The following is a 23,191-nucleotide window of genomic DNA, read 5'->3' as shown; positions in this document are numbered from 1 at the left end:
GGAGCCCCGTTCCCTGCGGGCTCACACACAGAAACCTGCGCAGCAGAAACAACCTTCCTGCATGGAAAGGAACCGGAGCGATAATGGAAATAATAACGGGGCGTTTGGACTCCTGCCCCGTGTACTTTCACGAGGAGAGTGGTGTGTTACCCTCAGTGCTGCTGCACTGCTCATGTAGCCACACCAGGCTGAATTCTACTCATTTTAATTGTAAACTCTGGGCTTTGCCTGTTTCTCCTTTGTTGTTCTTTTACTGTATGTTCCCATTTCCCTGCATAGCTGCTGTGTGTGGAACCCAGAGAATATGGCTTTAGTTTGCCCCTATGAGTATAAATAATCATGATAATAATGCACAACCTTTTGTCACTGCTGGGCCAAGGAGCACAAAAGCCAGATACCAGTTCCTGCTCTCAGGGGATTGCTTTCTTCTTTCCTTAGTTTACATCATATTACCTTACTTTACCCTTTTCATTACTTAGTGCACTCTGAGTCATGTCATGTTAAAGGCAGGATTTTCATGACCGTGTTAATTTTCACGGAAGCTGAGGATCCAGATCCCCTCAGCACTTTGAAATGTTGGGATGAACATCCCAGCAGCTCCTTCCTCTAAGGAAACTGTTATATTTATTAATGCAAGTGAAGTCCCCACAGGTGTGACGAGGGACTAGCACAAACAACCCTGAACCCTCACTCTCAGGGGAGCACAGTGGTGGAGCAGAGGGGAAATCAGCCCAATTCATTCCCATTTCCATAAAAGTGCAGGTTTTGGTCCTGTTTTCCCCTCCATCTATACAGGAGGGCACCAAAACCCAGCTGGTGGTGTGGGCAAGTGGTGACCCCATTCCTTGCCACGCAGGGCTCTCCACGGAGCTGTCAAATCCCAGCTCGCCTTTCCCGGCGGATCTGCAGCCTCCCTCCGCTGCGGGGGGCGGGAGAGCAGCCCCACTCCGCGGGAGACAGCGGGTGCAGGAGCAGACTCCCAGAGAGACATGATTCACATCCTGAGGAAGGGACCTCATCCTCCCACCCGGCAGCGAGGAGCTGCTCTGGGGAAGGGAAGGTGCCGAGCGCCGCAGGGCTGGGCTGGGGAATGTGGGAGCAGAGAGCCCAGCGTGAGGCTGCAGGGCTGGGGGGGAGGAGGCCAGGAACACAAGCCCTTTCCAGCCAAATCCCCCAGCCCCGGCTCACAATCCCCAGGGGTTCAGGTCAGGTACCCGCTGCCATTGCCCCACAGCTCCAGCACCACAGCTTCGCTTCACACTGGGTGAGAGCCCACACTGGTGAGAGTCAGCCAGCCCCAAAGCTCAGCAAAGAGGCAGAATCCCCCAAATCCCCCAAACCAAGGTGAATTCTCCCCATTTCCTAGGCAAGCTCTGCCTCCACACGAGCAGGAACCCCTGCAGCGGCGGGTGTGGGAGCACAGCGAGCGCCTGCAGCCTCCAGCCTCCTGCTGATGTGGGGATGCTGCTTCCCTGGTGCCCACACTGGCTTCCTCTAAAGAATTCAAAGAAGCTGGAGAACAGATTCGGCTCTTTTTTTTCAGCTTTCTTTTCTTCGGGACCTAAATCCACCACAGGAAACAGGTGGAGGAAGAGCCCGACTCTAATTAGATATAAAGGTGTCTCAGCAGCCTCCACATCCGTTTGTGGATGTCCTCTTGCCCCCACTCCACATGCCAGGAGGGCCAAGGCCAGGAGAGGGGTCCTGGAGCAGGAACAGGGATACTGGAATAGGAACAAAGACCCTGGATGTGGGACAGGGCACTGAGGAGCAGGAATAGGGATCCTCTAAGGAGGAAAACCCTGGTTCCACCAAACTTTGGAGGAGCTTCTCACTGCCCACAGCAGGCAACTCTCAGAGGCTGCCCAGGGGGCCCTGGAGATCATGGGGCAAAGGATCTGGGGGTAGAGACACAGCTGGAGCTGCAGTCTGAGACATCCTGGTTTGGGGCAGCACTGGCCCCACTGGGCACCCACTGGGGGAGGGGGTTCTGCCCTGGGTCCTATGGGGACACTGGGGACAGAAGGGGTGACAGGCAGCCCCCCCGCAGCAGGGTGACATCAGCTGTGCTGGTTTCTCCCTTTCTGCTTTCACAGTTTTCCATGTTCCACGGCCTCCGTGCAGCGAGGATGCAGCGGGAGAGAGATGCTGCACTCGTGTGAGGAGAGACCCAGCTCCCCACCCACCGGCGGCAGGAGATCCTCCACAGCAGCCGCTGTGGAGAGGAAGCCCAAGTGTTGGTGCCTGAGCTCACAGAGAGCTCAGGAGGGGCCGGGGAGCGCGGGAGGAGCCGCAGAGGCAGGGGCAGGGCACGGCCGGAGCAGCCCCTGCTCCACTCTTGGATGCAGAAATCCATCGTTTCCATTTCCCTCCTCCCGACTGTTCCAGCAGCCTTGTTTCCCCCGGCAGCAGGGATGAGGAACAGTTGGCAGCTCTGGGATGCAGGGATGTGACGGAGAGGGGTCGAATCAGGCTGTCACGGGGGCATCGGGATCACTGCCCGCAGTGGCAGAGCTGCCGTGGGGCACGGTGGGCTCCAGCTGGCCATGGCCCCCAGACCACCTCTGCTCACCACGGGGGTCATACTGAGGGAGCAGAGGCAGCCAGGTGTGTTGGGAAGAGAGGAGGAAACCTGGGCAAAGCAAACAAAGGAATGTCAGCCCTGATGGCCCCCTGGGAGCAGGTGATGCAGTGGTTGGCAGAGCTGGCACAGGCTGACCCTCCACCCAGGGGCAGGAGGGCACGAGCAGCTGAAGGGGCTGCAGTAAGTGGTTAACAGGGCTCCATCTCCCCCAGCCCACCCGTGTGGGGCAGGGCAGGCAGGATGGCATCTCCCCTTTGCACCAGGGAACACCATTTCCTGCCGAAGCAGAGCTCGTCTCCTGTTTCCAGGCTCCCAGACAGTCTGTGCTCCTTTGCCCAGCACTCATGGACACCCAGGAGCAAGCTGAGGAGCAAGGATGTCCTGGGGATGCAGTTCCCGGGCTGTGAGGGGCAGCAGGCCTGTGCCAAAGCAGTCAGCCTGTTCCCAGTTCAGCACACAGACCTGCAGTGCCTGGTGCTGGGGGCTTGTGTAAATACATCCCTGTTCTTCAGAGTCAACAGCATTTCTCCCTCCTTCCTCAAGGCAGAGCTCGCTGCAGATGAATAAATGAGATGAGGAGCTCGTGTTGTTCACTGCCCAATGGTTGTACACCCTCTGCCCCCTCTGGTGAGGGGCACAGGCACCAACCCTTCCCAAAAGCTGCAGACCCTGAATTTCCCACCCTGTGTGCTCAGGAAGCAGAGGTACATCGGGTGCTTGCATGGCTCGGCACATCCCAAACATGGTTAGGCTGTTTAAATATTTCATATTCCTGGCTGCTGGCTCTCAGGGAGAACAAATTAATTCTGTTTCATGTACCCAGAAACGGCCCACATCAAACTGCCTTCCTGCACAGTTGGTTAAGCAAAGTTTGTGGTAAAATCCTTGGGGTTTTGCTGCTTGGTTCCCAAACCATCTGATCAACAAGTGACTTCCATATCCTATGACTCTTGGGGAAGTGCTGTTGATCCCTCCTGCTATTGCTCCCGTGCAGGGGGGGATTTCCCGCTGCCGTCCAGGCTGGGTTGGTGCATGGTGAGGTCGGTGTGGTGGCAGGAGCACAGGGGCACTGCCACCTCCACATGTGTCACCAGGGTGCAAAGGGGAGCTCTGGGCCCCGGGCAGCCAGGAAACAACTTGGAGATTTAAGGACAGCATTGCATTTCTGTGCTGGGTAAAGAAAGCAAGACCCAAACTGAACAGCAGCAACACTGAGTTGTGAGTGATGGGCTCGAGCTGATGCATGATGAAGAGAAGGCCCTGGGGAGAGCTCAGAGCCCCTTCCAGTGCCTGAAGGAGTTCCCACAGGGCTGGAGAGGGCCATGGGACAATGGATGGAGGGACAGATCAAGGGAGCAGGGCTAGATGGGATACTGGGGAGGAATTCTTCCCTGTGAGGGTGAGGAGGCCCTGGTACAGGTTGCCCAGAGAAGCTGTGGCTGCCCCTGGATCCCTGGAAGTGTCCAAGGCCAGGTTGGAACAGCCTGGTAACACAGCCCAGTTCTGGAGGCAGAGCAAAGCCACCAACCCTCTCCCATCCCTGGGCTGAGGCTGCAGCACCTGCCTCTTCTGGGCTGCAAAATAATTCTGCTTGTGCCATGGCAAACTCCAGCTGCTCTCCCCCAGGAGCTGGATTTCTCTGCAGCCTCCTTCTCCCGAGGGATGGCTGGTTTTATATCCATCATTCATCACATCTCTCAGAAAAATCATCTGATGATGAATTCTTCACCCAGCCCTGCCAGGAGCCTCATTTAAATAACAACGAGGCTCATTAACAGCACAGAGCTGATCCCTGCACAATGATTTCTTCATTAAGCTTTGCCTGGGAGGGTTTTCCTCTCAGTCGAGCCAGCAACCCCTTCCCTTACAGCCACTCTCTGCTGCTCCACATCCACGGGTGCCAAGGGGCCCAGCTGTGAGCAGGGATGTACCCAGGGATGCTCCAGAGCCTGTTTTGTCAAGAATCCTCTCTCCTGGGTGCCTGAAATCATGGGATATGGAAATCCTCCGATGGATGGATGGATGTTCCTGTGATGGCTTTGGCCTTTGTCCACTCCCAGCTTATCCTGGCACGGCCATTGGTCTGCCCTGGGCACGTAAATCCCTGCACACAGATGCTCCACAGAAAATCACTTGGCTCTTCCCTGCTGGTTCCTCCAAGTGAGCACGGGGCTCATTTGGTTTGTGCTGCTGGGGCATCGTGCCCTGCTCCCTTTCCCCAGCAGCTCCACTCCTGGCTCTCTCCAGCTGCTCTAGTCTTTCCCCAGCACAAACAAGCCTGGGATGAAGCACAGGCCCGTTAGCACCGGGTGGGGTTTGCTGTTTCTCACTGCATTTATCTCATGGGGTTTTTTTTCCAGTGGAAATTATTCCAGCTTGAGGGGGAGCAGGCAGGCAGGAGCTGTGGGCCAGACATGCCAAGGTCCTGCCTCTCTGGCCCCTGATGTCCCACTGGCCACCCTCCCCTGCCCCTCAGTGGGTGGGACTGTGCCTGGGCAGGGGGCTTGTGGAGGCTTTCCAGCCAGGGATGAGGGTCTCCCTCCTCCATTCTCCATTCCTCTCCTTCCTGCTGTTTCTGCCTTCTCAGTGGCCTCACCCTCGACAGCCTGAGCACACACACACACACTTGCCCTCAGTGAGGACTGTGGCTGCCCCTGCTCAGCTGGCACACCCCCATTCCCCAGGCACTGAGCCCACTCCAGCTGACATGTCCCCCCACTGCTGGTGGCTGCCAGGCTGTGGATCCTTCCTTACACATGGATTTGTGTCACTGGAAAATCCCCAACACCCTGTGACAGCTGTGACATCCCCCTTCCTTCCAAGGAGAGGTGACCCTGGGAGCTCACCCCGGCTTCACCACTGACAGCACTGCCATCTTCAGCTGTGGCACCATGTCCCTGAGGCTCGTCCCTACAGGTCGTCTCCAGGAGGAGAAGCAATGAAAAAAAATTGCAGACAGAGGACAAGCTACCTGTTGATGAATTTCCAGAAATATTTGAAAAAGTTTCATTAAAAAAAAAAAAATCCCCCAGAAAGACCAGTTAAGAAACCAAGAGAATTCTGGAATGGAAAACATCTGCATGAGGCTTTTCCTCCTCTCTAACGAAATGACTGGGGCTGGTTTGGGCCAGCAGTGCCTCAGCTGCTCTTGGGTTTCGTTGGCCCCAAGGGCATCCCCGGGGCAGCAGGTGGGAGGATGTGGATGCCCAGTGGCCCCAGGGTGTCCCCTGGGTGCCAGGGTCCTGCCCCAGCCCCTCACACTGCCCACCCCAGTGCAGGGGAGGGGAGGGAGCCAGCACTGGCCGAGTGGGAATTCTCTGCAGTAAATCACAGCAGGTTGTTTTACTCCATGAGCTCTGAGGTTTATTTATCCCTCCCTCACGCTTGCTCATCTGTGTTTGTCAGCCAGATCGTACCAGTTGCCATCTGCAGGAAGCTGTAAATTGTTTTCTGGCTTTTCCCTATCGACCACAGCTCCTCCAGCTCCTTCCTGCTGCCCTCAGAGCTGGGAGCTCTGCAGCACCTGGGAACGGGCAGGGCACGTCTGGGTGGGCACAAAGCTCCTGTCTCCAGGTGGTTTTTCCTTGGACACCAGGCCATGGCAAACGCTCTGGCTGGGCCCAGCCCGGGGCTGCTGTGGTGTGCTCAGGTGAACATCTCACAGAGGTCACACTGCTCTCCTTCTCTATTCTTTTTCCCAGTCTCCCCATGAAACTCAGTTGCTTCCCTACCCCTGGGGCAGAGGACAATCCTGAAGATGTCACCTTGTGCTTCCCAGGCATCCTCCCTGCTCCAGGGCGGTGAATTCTCCACAATCCCAACTCAGCCTGGATCACTTCCATCAGGCCCTGCGAGCTCCTTTGTCACCGCACATTTGGATATTAAGGGCCATCCTGCCGTTTCCCCCGTCCCCAGCCCGATTCGTTCCAGGCAGAATTTCCTCTCCTGAAAGGACTCGCTGGTCTGGCAGCAGGTACCTAAATGTAATTAAATTCCGTTGCTCTTTTCGCTGGAAAGGGAATGCTTCAGGGGAGTTCCCTGCCCGTGGGACGCCCCCATTCGTGGGATCCCGCAGCCGTGGGACCCCCGCCCGTGTCCGGGGCGGCCCCGGGCATCCGCGCTCCCTCCGCTCCGCCCGGCTCGGGATGTCACCGTTCCCACGGCAACGGAAAGGCTGCAAAAAAAAAGTAGGAGACGGGAAAAGGAGCTGAGGGAAGAGCCAGAATGGGGCGGCGCGGGTCCGGCATGCAAGCGAAGGGGGGGGGCGGGGGGAGGAGCAGCGGGGGGGGGTTCTGTACCCAGAGGCCACCCCCTCCCCACAGGGACATCCCCGCCACGCCGGGGGAGGCTCAGGGTGCGTGAACCACGGAGGGGACCCGGCACAACCCCTGCGCCCACCGACAGGTCCGGGAGGGAGGGACCCGAGCCCGGCACCCCCCGACCGGCAGGATCGCCGCTGCTGGGGCAGGGGACGGTCACCCCCCGGCACTGCACGGTGCCACGTCCACTGCTCAGAAACCAAACCCGCGCCGTGAGCGGCGCTGGGCAGCTCAGCAGCTCAGCAGCTCCTGCCCAGACCTCCCGGGTCCCCTTTTGGCTGCGCCTCACTCGGGCTGAGCTGCCAAACCCTGCTGGTCCTGCCCCCCACCCCCTGCAGCCCAGTGTGGGGACCCTGGTGCAGGAACCTCATCGCAGGGACCCTGATGCAGAGCCCCCAGTGCAAGGAGCCCGTGCAGGGACCCCAGCACAGGGACCCCGAGGAGATGACCCTGATGCGGGGATCCCAGAGCAGGGCCCGCTGCTCCACCTCACCCGGCACTGCCGAGGCTCTTTGCCACCTCCCCACTGTGGTCGCACAGCAGAGGAGGCAGCACCGAGGTGCTAATTCCTCCTCGATTAGCAGCCCATGGATTCCTTTATCAGCCCTGTGCTTTACTGTATCGTGTTGATCATTTTGATGGAGCATTTGTTTTAATTTCCCAAATGAGGAAGCAATCTTGTAAATATTGTGCAGTAATTAAAATGGCTATTTATTGTGCAGCATTCTGGCTGTTGCCAGCACAGAACATGATTAGCATTCCCCTTCCGCCGAGCCTTTGCTCCAGCCGGCCGGCAGCTCCAGACGGCTCCGGCGCCCTCACGCCTCTGGCTCCAGTGTGGGAAGGGCTGGTGACACGTGCCTGGAGCACCTCCCCACCCTCAGGTCCTGCTGCTCGGGGTCCTCACTGCTAGAAACAACTGGAGGTTTGATATCGCCCAGAAGCTGAGGAACACGGCAAGGAGAGAAAGGAACTCTCGTTGTTGAAGCAAAACCCACTCCCTGGGGTCCTGCTGGTGCAGTGGCTGTGAGCAAATCTTTGTGTTGGGGACAACAGAAGGGCTGGAAGGGGAGTCTCCTGGGGCAGTGATTCCTTGGCCAGCTTTGAGCTTGGGTGAGGGGGTTCCTGCCTGCTCTCTGCCCCCTGACCTGATCCATCCCCACTGGCATGGGAGAAGGGTGCACATCCAGACAGAGGAGCCTGGAGGGATCCATGGCCCCAGGAGCAGGACCACAGGCTGCTCACACACCTCCACCACTACCCTCACACTCAGCCGTCCCTCAGGGTTACCTGTCTGAGCCCAGACTGCCACTCTCACCACATTTGCATGAGCACAAGTGAGTTCTCCAATGCTTTGCCTGCTGTGGTTTCTGTCTGTTATTTCCTCTTCACAAACATTCAAAGTGGCAAATGCTGAAAAAATAACACTTGGAAATAAATGTCCGCCCAAATCCATTTTAAACCCCCTTTAAAATGTAAATCCTTCAGCAATGCCGGGCACAGAAACACTTCAGAGCTGGGGAAAGAGAGGCTGGATGTCAGCGGGGGTGCAGGGAGGGGGTGCAGCCCCCGCTGCCGGCAGCAGCTCTCTTCCCTCTCCAGCTGAGGGAAGCAGGGCTCCTGGGGGAAGCAGGGCTCCGGGGGGAAGCAGGGCTCCTGGGGGAAGCAGGGCTCCAAGGGGAAGCAGGGCTCCGGGGGTCCCGGCTCCCACACTGCCCCGGTCCCAGGGGCACATCTCTGTGCCAGCTGCTCCCTGGGGAGCCCAAGTGGGTGGCCTATGCCAATAAGAAATGAAAGATCGAGAGAATGAGGAGTAGAAACAGGAGCAGGGTGGGAAGGAGGAAATAATCCCCTCTCTCCACACTTCCTTTCCTTTCCATGCTCCAGAGCCTCTCCTGCTCTGCTGTGGGAAACAGGTCTGGGACCACTGGGGGAGGGGGAGCTGGAGATGTCCCTCCCTGACCCCGTGCAACAGCTCAGGTCTCTGGCAGGAGCCTCGGAGCTTTGCATGTGGTGGGGAGGCTCGTTAGTGCTCTTTGCATACCTGCTGATGGGTGGTGGTGGGGCTGCTCCAGCTCGGGGGCCTTGCTCGGGGCAGGAGAGCAGATGCAGCAGTGGAGGCTGGCACAGTGCTCCGGGGCTGCATGGTGGCACAGTGGCAAGGGACATGGCACGGTGATGGGGGACATGGCATGGTGCCAAGGGCCTTGGCATGGCAGCAAAGGACATGGCAAAGCAGTGAGGGACGTGGCACTGTGATGAGAGACATAGCATAACAGTGAGGGACACGTCACAGTGTCGAGGGACATGGTACATCATCAGGGGACATGGCACATCATCAGGGGACATGGCACAGCGGTGAGGGACGTGGCAGAGCCATGAGGGATGATGCCCAGTCTGGGGGCACAGTCCTCATCCAAGGCCAGGAGGGCAGGAGCCCATCCCCATCCCTGTGCCCGCTGATGGCGTGGCTGTAAAAGCTTCCCCAGAATGCATCCCGACTCCCACTCCTCCATCCCTCGCTCCCGGCTCCTACATGCAGCTGCCAGCTCACGCGCAGCGCTGGCTCCGCACGTCAGCGCCCACCCACCTCCACTGTCCCCGCGCCCCCGGCCCTGCCCACGCAGCCACCCAGCACCCCGGCCCGGCTGAGCACCCCCGGGAGCTCCCCGTGGCACTCGGGCAGCGCCGAGGGCTGGCACAGACACTGGGGGATGAGCTCGGGGTCCGCCCTCCGCAGCCACTGCGGATCCACCCGACGGGCAAAATGGGCTCAAAGGATTCATTCACCTTTCCTTTTCAGGCTGTGATTTCTCCAGCTGCAGAAAACCTTCAGAGCCGAGCAACGGGAGAATTCCCAGATGCTCTCATGGGGCATGTTCTGAAAGCATTCATCCATCCTACCCTGCCACATTTGGGCACCTCAGTGTGCTGCCTCTGCTCAGGGGTGCTGCTATTTTAAGACCAGGCTTTGGGGGAATACACTGGCAGCCCCCCTAATCCTGTTGGGAGAAGGATTTGGAAGGGAAAACTCTGGGAGCTCCTCCTTTCCAGACTGCAGGAGAGGGCAGGCAGGCAGCAGGCACAGGAAACAGCTGGGTGTTGTTCTGCCTGGATGAAAAGCCTTTTGTGCAGGAACACGGCCCGGCACCGAGACAACCCCACCACGGGGACAGCCTCGCCCAGCTCCCGGCCCTGTGGTTCCTCCTCGTTGCCTGATTGTTGCTGACACACAGTTATCCCTCCTTCAGCCCCTGTCTCCCCACTGTCCCTCCTGCAGGCGAGACCAGAGGTGCTCGGGCATCCAGCTGGATCTTCCCAGCCAAGGGACTTGTGTGCCAGTGTCTGGGCTCGCCAGGAGCAGCCCCTGGCACAGGCTGAGCTGTGCTGCCCTGGGCGTGGGCACAGAGTGATTCCTGCCCAGCTCTGTGCCAGGGCAGGGGCACCCAGTGCTGCCTCTCGTGCCCCCCAGCTCCCCAGCTGGGAATTCCCTGTTCCGGGGGGGCTGCAGTGCAGCAGATCTGGGGAAGGGGGGAGGCTCAGCCGTTCATTCCCACATTCCCGGGCCGCACATCAGCACTTGCAGTGCCAGGAGCTGCCAGCGGCCGTGTGCCCACGGCCACCAACCAGGGACCAGGGACCGGCTGCGGGTGGGGGCACAGGGCAGGACATGAACCCCCCCAGAGCTGCTGCAAGGCCGAGGGTCTCACAGGGGGGTGGGAGCCAGCTTGGACTGGGACCAGAAACCAAAGTCAGGGCCACAAGCCGAGTCGGGCTCAGCCAGTGCCAGCCGTGCTGTGGGCGAGCAGCTCAGAGCGGTGGCTGTGCCACAGACCCGGGGCTTTGGCAGGAGCCTCTGCCATGGCCAAGAACCTGAGCGTTCCTGTGGCTGGGCTGGCACCAGGAGCCCGACCACAGGGAGAGCACGCCTTTACTGCCCTGTTCCCTGTCTGTCCAGGGTGTTTATCCAGAGTGAAAGAGCTGCAGTGTGAGCGCAGGAAGGGCGGGGGCAGAGACAGGGGCACACAAACATCCTTCTGATGCTGCTCCTGGAGCACACCCTGATTTTTTTCCCTGTTTCTCCAAAGCACTGGTGCCAGACGTGGCTGGCAGTGCCCAGCTGAGCACATGCCCAACGTCTGCAGAGCCTTTGGCATCCCTCTCAAGTGCCCTGGGCTCTCCCAGCTTTCCATTGTGAGGGGGGAGAGTGTTGGTGTCCTCAACAGCCCCACACCTCAGTGACAACCACTCCACTAGTGACTCCACTAGTGCCCACAGCATCAGGGCCCCGTGCCTGCCCTGCTCCCGAGCAACATCTCCATCCCAACAGGAGCCATTTCCACCCCAACAGGCACCCAGAACCTGGAAAACACCAGGCAACATCCCAGGAGATCCGTGTGCCAAAAAACCATGGTGCAGACGCGTGTCCAGGCCTGATGCAAATTTAATTGAATGGGAATGAGATGTATTTTATGTCCTTAAAGCACATTAAGTGCTTGGAAGTTAATTGGTATTTAATTAGCATATATTAAGCACTTTAATAATACTCAAGGAAAAACAACGTGGCGTTACAGATGCTTTATCAAAAGTCACCCTGACAAACGAAAGATGAATGTGCTGAACACAGCAGCAGCCAAACAGGGGGGCACTCGGGGCCATGTCCCCTCCTGCCTCCCCTGCCTGGGGACCACAGGCAGCAGCATCACTGCCCCAGGGGTCCTGCTGAGCCCCCCTCTCCTGCACCCACTGGGAGAGGTGCCTTGGTACAGGGGTGCAGCAGGGAGATGGGGTGAGGGACGGAGCTGGGGTGCAGGAGGGAGCTGGGGTGCAGGAGGGATGGGGGTGCAGGAGGGAGCTGGGGTGCAGAAGGGATTAGTTCAGGAGGGATGGGGGTGCAGGAGGGATTAGTTCAGGAGGGATGGGGGTGCAGGAGGCCCCCCCCGTGCAGAGGCAGCCGCAGCCAAGCACGTTTCCTGCGGGGCCGAGGGGCCGAGCATCCTCTCGAAAGGGGAAGGGGGGGACCCGTCACAGCCCAGTGGCCTCAGCCCCGCTCCCACAGATCTGCACCCTGAGCAGGGGCAGGTGGGGTCCCCGTGGTGACTCCCCACAGCACCAGCTCCCACCAGTAGCCGCTCCCCCCAGGCCCCCTTTGGGGAAGAAACAGTGATTCTGGTCCATGTTTGGTTTGGCATTTTTTTGTGGTGTTGCCATGACAACCATCCCAGTGACATCTTCATGCTGTTTGTCTCCTTCTGAGGTTGCATCATTTTCCTTCCTGAGTGAGCAGCTGCTGGTTCCTGGGCTCACCTGGAGCTCAGGGTGCCCCCGGGCCCACGCCCCCCCCTCCCTCCAGAGCTGCCCAGGGCAGGGGTGCAGCAACCCCCCAGCTCCCAGCCAGCAGTGCTCCAATCCCGGCATTCCCTCGCTCCAGTGTCTCTACAGCATTGTCCTCTGTGAGCACATCTTTGTGTCTGTGTCCCTGTGTGGGTCACCTCCCAGGCTGGGAAGTAGAAAACAAGCTGAAAATAGAGAGGTGACATTGGCAGGGCTGTGCCAACCCCACGGGGACAGGGGAGAGCTGGGAACTGCCCTGTCACAGCAGCTGCGAGGAGCTGCCCATGGAGAGAGGGACAAGCATCTGCCTCACGCCAGGGTTTCCTCCAGGCTGCTGGGGAGGGGAACAGCCCGAGCCCAGCATGCAGCTCCTGCCCTGGGGAAGGTGCCATTGCCCCCCTCAGGGCAGCTGGGCCCTCTCCTACTCCTGCCTCCTCCTGCCCTCCAGCCCCATTCGTGGGCAGGGTGGGGGGCACAGCTCTGCCAGCACAGCCCCTGCCCAGGGCCAGCCCAGGGCACCTCTGAGCTGTGCTGGGAGGGGCTGGGAAAGCAACAGGCATTTCCAGGGTGAAAAATTTGCAAAATTCAGAGGGTCTAAATCCAGGGAAGAGAGGGGGTCCTGGCTGGGGCAGGGAGTACTCACAGGGGCACCCTTGTGCCAGTTCACCACCCAACAAGCCCCTGGGGGGGGGGAACCAGTGAAGCCCCCGGGGAGGCTGGGGAGGCCGCAGGATGAGTCAGGGCAGCTGCTGGAGGGGATGGATGCCCGGCTGACGCAGAGCTGCTGTGCTGGCTCCTCTCCCCCTGCCCACACAGCTCCAGTGCTTCCCTTCTGCTGCTGCTCCTGCCTGTGGCAGCACCCCCTCTGCCAAACAGCCCCCCCCTCGGCCCCTGCCCCACCCCCGACAGGGGAGGGATGACCCACCCTGAGCTCTGGGGGGGTGTTTAATTCCCCCTACCCCTGTCCTTCTGATGCCCAGAGGGGCAGAGATGAGACTGTCCCCAAAGCTCCCTTCTTATGTCCCCCTCTGGGGGATAGTCCATGGGGCAGGCCAGGAGCAAGAGCTGCTTGGAACATCCTGGACAACCTGAGTGGGGAGCAGCAGTGCCCACCCAGAGGGCACAGGGCTCTCTGGCACCGCAGATGCCCAGGGACACCCCTGGGGGATGGACACTGTGCATGGTGATGCCAAGGGAGGCTGTGGCACCACAGGCACCGTGGCTGCTCAGAGGGGGCTCACGCTGAGCTGGTCTCATGGCAGAGCCCTGGCAACCACGGCTTGGCTGGGGGCTCCCATCCTCCCTCCAGCATCTGGGGAACCATCGCTGGGCCACAGGTGCCTGGGAGATGCAGAGGGGAGGCAGGAAGGTGAGAAGGGAGCAGGAGCAGGAGGTTTCACACGGGCTGTGCTGAGCCCCGCTCGCAGCAGGTCAGGGCCCGGTGCTCGGCGTCACCACAGGAGCAGGCGCGTGCTCCGGTCACCCATCAGGAGCCTTTGGGGAGGCAAAAGAGAGAGGAATCCAAGGTCAGCCTTTCTGCCTTTGCAAGGGAGCAACAGGGACACGGCAATGGCAGCAGCCCAGCACCAGTCGGAGCTGGATTCACCATGCAAGACATGAATGGAGCAAACACAAGGATTTGGACACAGGTTGGAACTCTGCTGTCATCCTGTCCTCATGAGAAGGAAAAGGGAAAGGACTTTCCAGCCCTTGGACATCTTTCTGGAAAAGTGTCTGCTTGCAGTGTTGGTGCAGGGAGCAGAGCAGCAGCACAGGGGGCACAGGGGGTCAGTCTGCACGGCCCTGCTCCCCCCATCCTGCCACAGGCACCACGTACCTCACCAGCACACCAACCAGCAGGGCAGCAACCATGGGCCCTACCCAGTAAACCCAGTGGTAGTCCCAGTAGTTTGCCACCAGAGCTGGTCCGAAGGCTCGGGCAGGGTTCATGCAGGCTCCGGACACGCCGCCCCTGGAATGCAAACAGAGCAGCTGTGTCACTGGGGGGGGACACGGGACCAGCACCATCCCCTGGCTCAGACCACCCTGGTCCCATCCCAGCACGGCTGCTTGGTCATGGGGATGGTTTTCCTTGGCAGCCCAGACTCGTGTGGCTGCTCAGCTGCCACACAGGGACCAGCCCTGGGAGTGGCCACTCACCAGCACCAGCCTTCACTCATGGCACTGGTAAGTTACTGGGGAAAACCCAGAGTGAGGTAAAAGCACCAGTGCTTTTATTTTGGGGCATCCCAGGAGCCAGGCTGTCAAACAGGCTGGCTCCATGCCATGCACAGGTTGTGGAGCAGGGGATGGGGATGGAAGCAACTACAGGCTAAAGAAAACTGCAAGTGATAAATATTTGCCAAGAGGTTTGTGCTGTGTGTAAACATGGGCTCGGGGTCCCACTAGAGCAGGTGGGCACTGCCTTAGCCCAACACCCCCTTAACATTCCTAATTGCATGTGCTCATTATCCCATCACAGTGGCACCGGAGCTGGGCTGCTCTCCCGACACATGGAGAAAGCTGCAAGCTTGGCAGCACTTCCAGCAGCCATGGGGACATGAAGGACATAAACCCTCTCCTGTTTGCTCAGGGCTTCCTACAGCAAACATGGCCCAGGAGGACCTGGGGTTTATCACCCACCACTGGTGCCCGTGATGGCTGCGCCAGCTCCGGTGCCACACGCTGGGATGAGCTGACAGACACCCCTGTGCCTGGCCGGGCTGCACACCATGGCTCTCCCAAAACTGCCAGAGCACCCAGTGGGCCCATTTGACTCCTTCCTGGTGTGCCCAGCTTATCTCAGTTTCCCTGGACAGCAGGGCCTGTGTTGTGCTGCATGAGGGCATGTCCCATCCCACCCCACCCCATCCCACCCCAGGCACAGGCACTCTCCTCCCTGGGGCACAGTTCAGCTGGCTGAGCAGGGGAGCCCTGACTGCGGGTGTTCAGAGCTGCCCCTGGGGCTCTGAGCACCAGCTCCATCCCCACAGCCAGTGGTCCCACCCTGACCCCCTGCCTGGTGACATCAGCTGCTGGAGTGGTGGCACTGGATGGCACCGTCTGCCCGGCAGGAACGGGCACAGGGCTCAGGAGCTCACCCTGCCAGGATGTCGACCGTGACGGCGAAGCCGATGCAGAACGGTGCCAGGGGGGTCTTGGTCTTCCCGTTGACGGTGCCCATGCAGACCACCAGGACCAGGAAGGTGGTCATGACGAGCTCTCCCACGAGGACAGCCGGGACCTGCTCGTCGGCCGTGATGCCCCCGAAGGCTCCCCCGCTGGCGTTCCCGTAGCGCTCGCTCGGTGCCACGGCCTGTGCAGGGGGAGCCCGTCAGTGCCCTCCACGCTCCATTTGTGGCTTTACCGGGCATATGTGCTCACTGTCAGGGCAGCGTGGGCGGGCGGGCGGGTTAAAGAGGAGCTAAACTCAGCACTTGCCTCCTGAAAGCCAGCCTGGCAAACATCAACTCATCGGCAAAGGCTCTTAATATCTCCCAGGATAACGAGCCAGGCACGGCTCTCCCGGCGGGATGAGCCTCACCCAGTCACCCAGGGGGTTGTGGTGGCCAGACCCCTCGGTGCAGGTGGGTGCTGGCTGCCAGCGTGGTGGGCATGTGCAGCACCAAACCTAAACTGGCCTTGAGTGCAGTGCCAGAGGTACAAGTGCAGGGAAACGCTGTGTGAGAACACGGCAGGGGCTGCAGGGGGACCATGTGTGTCCTTCTGTGCCTAATTAGTGTAGCACAGCAAACCTCTGGAGAAGAGCTGCAGCTCTCCATTAGTTAATTAGCCTGGCCTTGGAGCCCGGGGCTGCGGCAGGCTGGGGTGGTCAGGCCAGCTCTGTCAGAGCAGGGGGAGTCCCTGTGTCCCAGCCCTGGGTGGAGAGGACCCCGGTGTCCATACCTTTACCAGGCCGGCTCCTATCACCCCTCCACAGAGCTGGGAGAGCCAGTAAGGGATGAGCATCGTCATGTTCAGCCCCCCCACCAGCCACACGCCCAGGGACACGGCGGGGTTGAAGTGGCCTCCGCTGCAAAGGAGAGGGGAGCATCAGCAGGGGTTCACTCCCAGCACAAGGTTCCCTCCCCAGGGCTCACCACGGGCTGGAGCCACAAGTGCTTTTCCAGTCCTGTTGTGGGAAGGTGCCACATGCTCCAGAAGAGCAGAATCCAGCTGTTTCCTCTCTCTGCAGTCACTGCTTCAAAGCAGCAGCATCATCATGCTGGACACCCAACCTGTCCTGCAGTGCTGGCAGGGGAAGTTTGAGGGACAGGGTTTGGGGATGGGTCTCTGGAGACCCCCAGGAGCTTCCAGGAGCTCTGGCAGAGCAGGTGTGGGGAGAAGGGGTCTCTTCCAGAGCTGCAGGAATGCCCTGGGGGGGCTGGTACTCAGCCTGGGAGGTCACACATCTGCAGGGAGGCAGGGACAGAGCAGGGCTGTCGGGCTGGGCACCACAGTACAAGACCTAAATCATTCATTTTGAAGAGCACAAGCAAGACAGACTGAGACCCTCTAATTAAAGCAGATTATCATGAGACACACTAACGAACAGGTTTCATAACCAATCAGCCCTGATAATTGCTGGTGAGGGATGAGTCAGAGTGTCTGGGAGCGATAATCACACCTCATTCCTCAGCTGGAATTCAGACCCATCACGAGAGCAAGGCATTGTGCTGTTCAGGGCAGCAAACGCTTCAGCTGGATGGGGCCTGGGCTGTGAACACCCCAAGGACAGGAGGGAGCCTGGGGGCTGCAAACAAACCCCAGCCAGAGCTCCCACCTGCTGGCACAGCTGGCAGCCTGGCTAGGGACCCCCATCCTGAGCCAGGCCCCTCTCCAGCCTCTCTGGACACAATCCTTCCCTGTGAGGGTGGGGAGGCCCTGGCACAGGTTGCCCAGAGAAGCTGTGGCTGCCCCTGGATCCCTGGAAGTGTCCAAGGCCAGGTTGGACAGGGCTTGGAGCAACCTGGGCTAGTTGAAGGTGTCCCTGCCCATGGCAGGGGTGGGACTGGGTGGGCTTTAAGGTCCCTTCCAACCCAAACCATTCTGGGATTCTGTGTGAACCTGACTTTAGATTAAAACATCTCCCTGTGCAGGACCCTGAGATGGCTCCTCTTGGTTTCAGAGCTGATGGGGGACCCCCAGGACTCTTCTGCAGCCCCTCACCATAAAGCTCCCCTGTCCTGCTCCCCTGGTTCAACCAGGCCCAGGGCTTGGGGTGCAGTGGGGTCTGGCTTGGCTCTGCCAGCACAGGCACCACGGGGTCACCGAGTCCCCACTGCACAAACCTCACCCGGGGCGTTTTGCCTGCTGATCAGGCACTGCTGAATGATCAGTCAGCTTGCTCTGGACTCCAGGGCTCGCCCATGACCCCGGCCAGGACACCCGGGACAGCCTGGAGCCATCCCATGCGTGGGCTGTGCAGAGCTGACACCAGGGAAGGGAATAAAACTCCTTAAGGACTGTTTCAGCTCCTTCCTTGAGGATAAACCTATATCTTAGCACCAGACAACACCTTTTTCAATGAGCAGGTTTGTCTAAATGTTGCTTTTGGGGACTTGAAGCCACTTGTAAATGGGATCTAAATCTTTCACCTGCAGATACCCAGGGGAGTAGCACACTTGGGTCAAAATGTTTTGCTCTGACATCCCTTTGAAAGGAATTGCCTCAGCTTTCCAGAGAATCAGAGAATCACAGAATGGTTTGGGTTGGAAAGGACCTTAAATATCTTCTTGTTCCAACCCCCAGAAGAGGATATTTCTATTTCAGCTTCGACAGTTTTTATTAAAAGGGGCTAAGAATTAAAATGGTCAATCCGGAGCCAGGTGAACCCCCTCCAAACCCACAGCATTATGGGTGCCACCACCAGTGCCACCACCCCCACCCCCCCAGGCAGCCACACCACTGACCAGGGGCTCTGTGGCAGGGCAGGGGTGCTCAGGCACCGGGATTTGGGCAGGGAGGGTCCTAAGGGTGGTGTGTGGGAGCCCCCAGCATCCCCCCTGCCCACGTGTGGGGCTGTGTGGGCACAGCAGTGGGGTGTGTGTGCCACCCCAGCCGGGGGGACGTGCAGCCCCAGTGCCAGCCCCCCTTACCTGATGTCCCCCAGGACGGCGACGGCGGTGCCCAGGGCCAGCCCATGTGCCAGGGCGGGCTGCAGCCGCCCCGCGCCCCCCGCGTCCTCCACCACGGCCAGGCAGCCGAGGAAGATGAAGAGGGCAGTGCCCAGCAGCTCGGCCACGCACGGCTGCACGTGGTGCTCATACCAGGGTGGCCGCCAGGCCTTGGCCTTGACCTCCATGTCCAGCAGCTCCCGCCCCGTGTGGGTTCCGTGCTCGGCACCGGCCATGGGGGCACGGCGGGGGCGGGCCGGGGATGCTGCGGGGCAGGGAGTCAGTCCAGGGATGCTGCGGGGCAGGGAGTCAGTCCAGGGATGCTGCGGGGCAGGGACTCGGTCCGGGGATGCTGCAGGGCAGGGACTCGGTCCGGGGATGCTGCAGGGTAGAGCCTCCAGACGCCACACCCGCAGGGCCGAGGATCCTGCCTGTCCTGCCACGAGGCTCCCCCCGGACCTCTGTGAACAGGCAGCGCAGGAGAGGCTCTAAAATATGGATTGGATTTGCATTGCTAAGAAAAAAAAAAAGGAGAGGGGCAATAAAAGCTGTTGGGCCGGCCCCCAGGGATATAAAAACTGTTATCACTGCCAAGCCTTGGTTCAAGGCTTGGGGGGATTTTTCCCTTGGACTTTATTTTTTTCTTCAGTTTTAGGTTTTTATGCCAAATTCAGGATGTGATTCCTTTCATGCAGAGCCCTGTGTGCAGCCCAGCTGGCCTCCTCACCTGCTCGTGCTGCCAAGAGGCAGCACCTGCCAGAAGGGCCATGGCATCGGGCACACGGGTCCAGCAGCACCCTGGGAAATGGCTGGTGCAGCTATCCCAGAATCACAGACTGGCTTGGGTGGAAAGGGACCTTTAAGAAACAGTTCCAACCCCCTGCCATGGGCAGGGACAGCTTCCACTAGACCAGGCTGCTCCAAGCCCTGTCCAACCTGGCCTTGGACGCTTCCAGGGATCCAGGGGCAGCCACAGCTTCTCTGGGCAACCTGTGCCAGGGCCTCCCCACCCTCTGAGTAACAACCGTCAGTCAAAGTTTCCCTAACGCTCAGCCCACGTCCTGCCCAGAACTCCCAAAGCTGGGGGCCTGTATCCCTCTTGTACTGCTCTCAAATAAAAGATGCTGGCAAGGGACCCAAGGGATCCACCAGCAGCTCTGAAAATTGGCATTGATCATAACACTTAAACCCTCCCTAAATCCTCCTTCCCCCAGCAGGGATCACTGCCTGGAACACCAGATTCAGCCAGGGCAGAGGGAATAAGGGGACGACTGAGAGCTGGAACCACTGTCCCACAACCCACAGCTCCCAGCACAACCAGTTCCATTGGGAGGGATTCTAACTTGGGCAGAAAGAATCCAGACTTAAATTATTTTGGGGGTATTAATTATAAGATTAATATAACACATATCCAGTGATGGGCACAGCTGACGCTGCCCGAGCGATGCCAGCGCAGGTCCCTGCAGTGCAGCTCACCTGGAGCAGCAGGAATGTGCCCACCATCCAGGCAGGGATCAGTCCAGCCCCCCAGGGTGTCCCTGCCCTGTGTCACTGCCTTGAGCAATCGCCTGCAACGTCCCATGTTTGTGGTGGGTGATTAAGGATTGCCGTTTATAGAGATTTTTTTCTCTCGTAAGCAGGGTAAAGAACGCCAGGGATGGTTTATGATGTTGTCACAAGGCACTGGGGATGGGAAGGAAATTTCCACTTGCCTGTCTCTGTTGCTGGCCTCACCACAGACAAGGGGCAGGCCAGAGAAGCCCAGTCCAGGCCCCTCTAAATGAGCCTCCATCAAACCATTTCCCCTCCCAAGAACTTGGTTCCTACAGACAAAAGCTCTCAGCATCAGGTGATAGAAACCACTGGGATGTGGAAGTGAGGGCCAAGTTGGGCTGGTCTTTGGGCTCCTGTGAACCCTCTGCATGGACCTGTGGAACGTGGCTGGGACTGTGTCCATACTCTGTCTCCCAACAGAGTGGTGGCTTTGGAGCACTGGGAGGTCACAGCCCAAAAGCAAGGATTAACCCTGTGTCCTTGGCTTTTAAACATTTACCATTCTTGAGGGAGTGGGATGTTTGCCTGAGCCTTCCAGAGGAAACGCTCCACGTTCATGCAACAAAGGAATTAATTATTACTGAGCACAGGCCTGCAACAGGACAGAACAAAGGAGCAGTCCTGAGGGAATGTTTTCCCTGGTGTTGGGAGCTCCAGCCAAGTGGTTCTGCACTCAGAGCCAGCCAGTGCTGCCCGGGCATCCCGTGTCTGCCATGTGGGACTGAGGTAAAATCCTTGGAGAAAGCAGCCTGGGAAATTTCAGTGCTGTGGAAGATTAGGGAGAGGGAAGGTTTTTTTGCAGGGCCATGGCTGATGTGCCACTAACCCAAGAGCCCAGGGAACACTGCTCCTCCCTAACTACTGCTGGGCACGAGGATGGTTCCAAGGGAAACCAGCACTCCCTGCACACAGTTCCAGTTAACCCAAAAAACAGGGACAAAACCAAACCAATAAAAGTAGGATGATATTTTCAACACCTGCCAGCTCTGACTCCTAAAGCACTTGAACACATAAATCCTCAGGGAATCTCCTGATGGATAAGCGAGGTCAGGTGATTACCTGGCTCCCACCAAACCCTCCCAGCACAGCCAGCAAAGGGGCAGGACCAGCCATGGAGGAATCACCAAAAGTGCCACACCAGGAGGTGCCAGGGGAGTGTGCAAGGAGAAGGGTGGTGGGGCTGCTCCACGAGGTCACAAGTCACTGCCAGCGAGATGAGGGTGGGCAGAGCAGGGGACTGGAAGGGCACAGCATCCCCCCAGCACTGCCCTGCCCTCCCACAGCCAAAGGCTCACAGCAGCAGATACCCAGCCTGGATTTACCACCAGGGACTGGCAGAGGCCCATTGCTCTCGTGTTAACCCTGAACTGTGACTTTCCTGCATCTACAACTCCTGAGCACAACATGTTTTCCAGAACATCTCACGGGTGACTGCTCCAGATCCAGTTTAAGTTACAAGGCCAGATTGGACAGGGCTTGGAGCAACCTGGGCTAGTGGAAGGTGTCCCTGCCCATGGCAGGGGGTGGAACAGGATAATCTTTGAGGTCCCTTCCAACCCAAACCATTCTGGGATTCCACACCTCAACCCAGCCATCCTCCTGTGTCCTCCTGAGCAGAGGCTGCCCCAGCATCTGCCTTGTGTTTAGAGGTGCCACAAACATGTAAAGACAACAGCCCTGCTCTGAGCAGCCTTTGCCCCTCACAGAGATGAAATCCTTGGCACTAGGGTTTGCTTGATAAGCTATATGGAAACTCTGCCCGTGGGAAAAGGCGTGGGGATGAGAACAGATAAATCTGTTCATATTAACAGACACTTATTTTTGTCCTTGTTTGGGCTTGCACCGATTTGTTAAACAAGTGACAACAGCAACTGTGTCAATGAGAACAGGAAACGGTGGGACCAAATGAGCCACAGCTTCCAAAAACCCTTTTTAGGAATCACAGAGAACATTTCCCACATCCATCTACCCCAGCAGAAAAGTCAGAATACCCCTATTTTATCCACCCCGTGTTCCATTGTTTTCCTTTGCTTCATTGTGCAGATCTGCCACCTTTCCTTTGTTTTTTCCATACAATCCAAAGTAACCAAACTGTGGTTTGTATAGAAAAGCAGATTTGGGGATTGGAACTGGGTGATCCTTAAGGTGCCTTCCAATGCAAACCATTCTGGGGTTCTAAACCCAAACCCCTAAAAATCCAAAAAGCACATAAGCAGACTTTTAGGGACATGATCAAGTACCATTAACAGCTAATTACAGAATCCCAGAACTATTTGGGTTGGAAAGGACCTTAAAGCCCACCCAGTCCCACCCCCTGCCATGGGCAGGGACACCTCCCACTAGCCCAGGTTGCTCCAAGCCCCGTCCAACCTGGCCTTGGACACTTCCAGGGATCCAGGGGCAGCCACAGCTTCTCTGGGCAACCTGTGCCAGGGCCTCCCCACCCTCACAGGGAACAATTTCTTCGCAATATCCAACCTAAACCTCCTCTTTCAGTTTGAAACCATTCCCCCATGTCCTGTCACTTCATGCTCTCCTAATGCTCAAGTGCTCTCTGTGGATCAGTGCTGGCACATTTCAAAGGCCCCAGTTCTGCCTGGATTGCTATGAAAAAGTTATCAGGAAGAATTTTGGTGCTGCAGGACGTGCTGCTGCAAGGAAAGACCCCAGCAGAGCCAGCATCAGGGTCAGCTCTTTCAAAGAGCCATAAAGAAGCAAAAGCAATTCCTTTGACACTGCCTTATCTTTCCATGTTTATCTTGGAGACGGATAATCCCCACGATTACTCAACTGGGGCTGAAGGAGAACTGGCAGAATGATTTGCAGCTCAGAGCTGTGGCACAGGTGAGGTGACCTCTGCCCCTCCAGAGAGCCCACGTTGGGTAAGAGTTTCCCTTCAAATCGCTACCGTAACGCTCCAGTGCCGATGGAAATTTCCAAGGATTCCTAAGACAGACTTACCCCCGTCTGCTGGAAAACAGGGACAGATTTGGGTCAGTTCTGCATGCACAGACTGGTTTCTGAAGAGGGAAAATAACCAGTAGGATGAAGCCACGCTTAGACCTTAATTCCGGTATTGAACATTCGTAGTTCTGGTGTTTAGCGCTAAATCCCCCGAGCTCTCACAGAAGGGACGGATGATCTGGTCCCACACACACCTGCACATCTCCCCTGCAATGACCTGGCCCCTGTTTCCCCTGCCTGTCCTGTCAGTCTGATGACAACGGAGCGTTTCCATCCTCAACAACCACATTTCCTGTGCAGCACAGAGACCTGGAAACTCC

General features: G+C 58.3%; 1 protein-coding gene and 1 long non-coding RNA gene across 2 annotated transcripts; both read right to left on the bottom strand.

Moving 5' to 3' along the window:
• Window positions 1-7,660: 7,660 nt before the first annotated feature.
• On the bottom strand, window positions 7,661-9,066 carry LOC113953332. The gene is made up of 3 exons (XR_003529847.1): window positions 8,948-9,066; window positions 8,194-8,316; window positions 7,661-7,847 (listed from the first exon to the last, which is right to left on the bottom strand). It is a non-coding gene; the product is annotated as an uncharacterized LOC113953332 (long non-coding RNA).
• Window positions 9,067-9,478: 412 nt separating this feature from the next.
• On the bottom strand, window positions 9,479-18,589 carry AQP8 (aquaporin 8). The gene is made up of 7 exons (XM_027656393.1): window positions 18,336-18,589; window positions 16,144-16,270; window positions 15,339-15,553; window positions 14,075-14,209; window positions 13,693-13,731; window positions 10,069-10,177; window positions 9,479-9,646 (listed from the first exon to the last, which is right to left on the bottom strand). The coding sequence occupies exons 1-7, from the start codon at window positions 18,587-18,589 to the stop codon at window positions 9,479-9,481; spliced, it is 1,047 nt and encodes a 348-aa protein (XP_027512194.1).
• Between the last annotated feature and the right edge of the window lie 4,602 nt (window positions 18,590-23,191).

The sequence above is a fragment of the Corapipo altera genome, unplaced genomic scaffold (genome assembly GCF_003945725.1).
Source record: "Corapipo altera isolate COAL_440 unplaced genomic scaffold, ASM394572v1 104, whole genome shotgun sequence".
NCBI classification, from domain to species: domain Eukaryota; kingdom Metazoa; phylum Chordata; class Aves; order Passeriformes; family Pipridae; genus Corapipo; species Corapipo altera.
The sequence above is the reverse complement of the archived record's forward strand: the minus strand, read 5'-3'. Positions and strand labels throughout refer to the sequence as shown.

What these genes read in the sequence shown, in the direction of transcription:
- AQP8 (XM_027656393.1), bottom strand. Translation starts at nt 18,589, where the DNA reads ATGGCCGGTGCCGAGCACGGAACCCACACGGGGCGGGAGCTGCTGGAC. An exon ending in ACGGTCGACATCCTGGCAGG is followed by an intron (nt 14,210 to 15,338) that starts GTGAGCTCCTGA and finishes TTTGCATTCCAG; the next exon opens with GGGCGGCGTGTCCGGAGCCT. An exon ending in TGGGCGAGGCTGTCCCCGTG is followed by an intron (nt 9,647 to 10,068) that starts GTGGGGTTGTCT and finishes GTGGATCCGCAG; the next exon opens with TGGCTGCGGAGGGCGGACCC.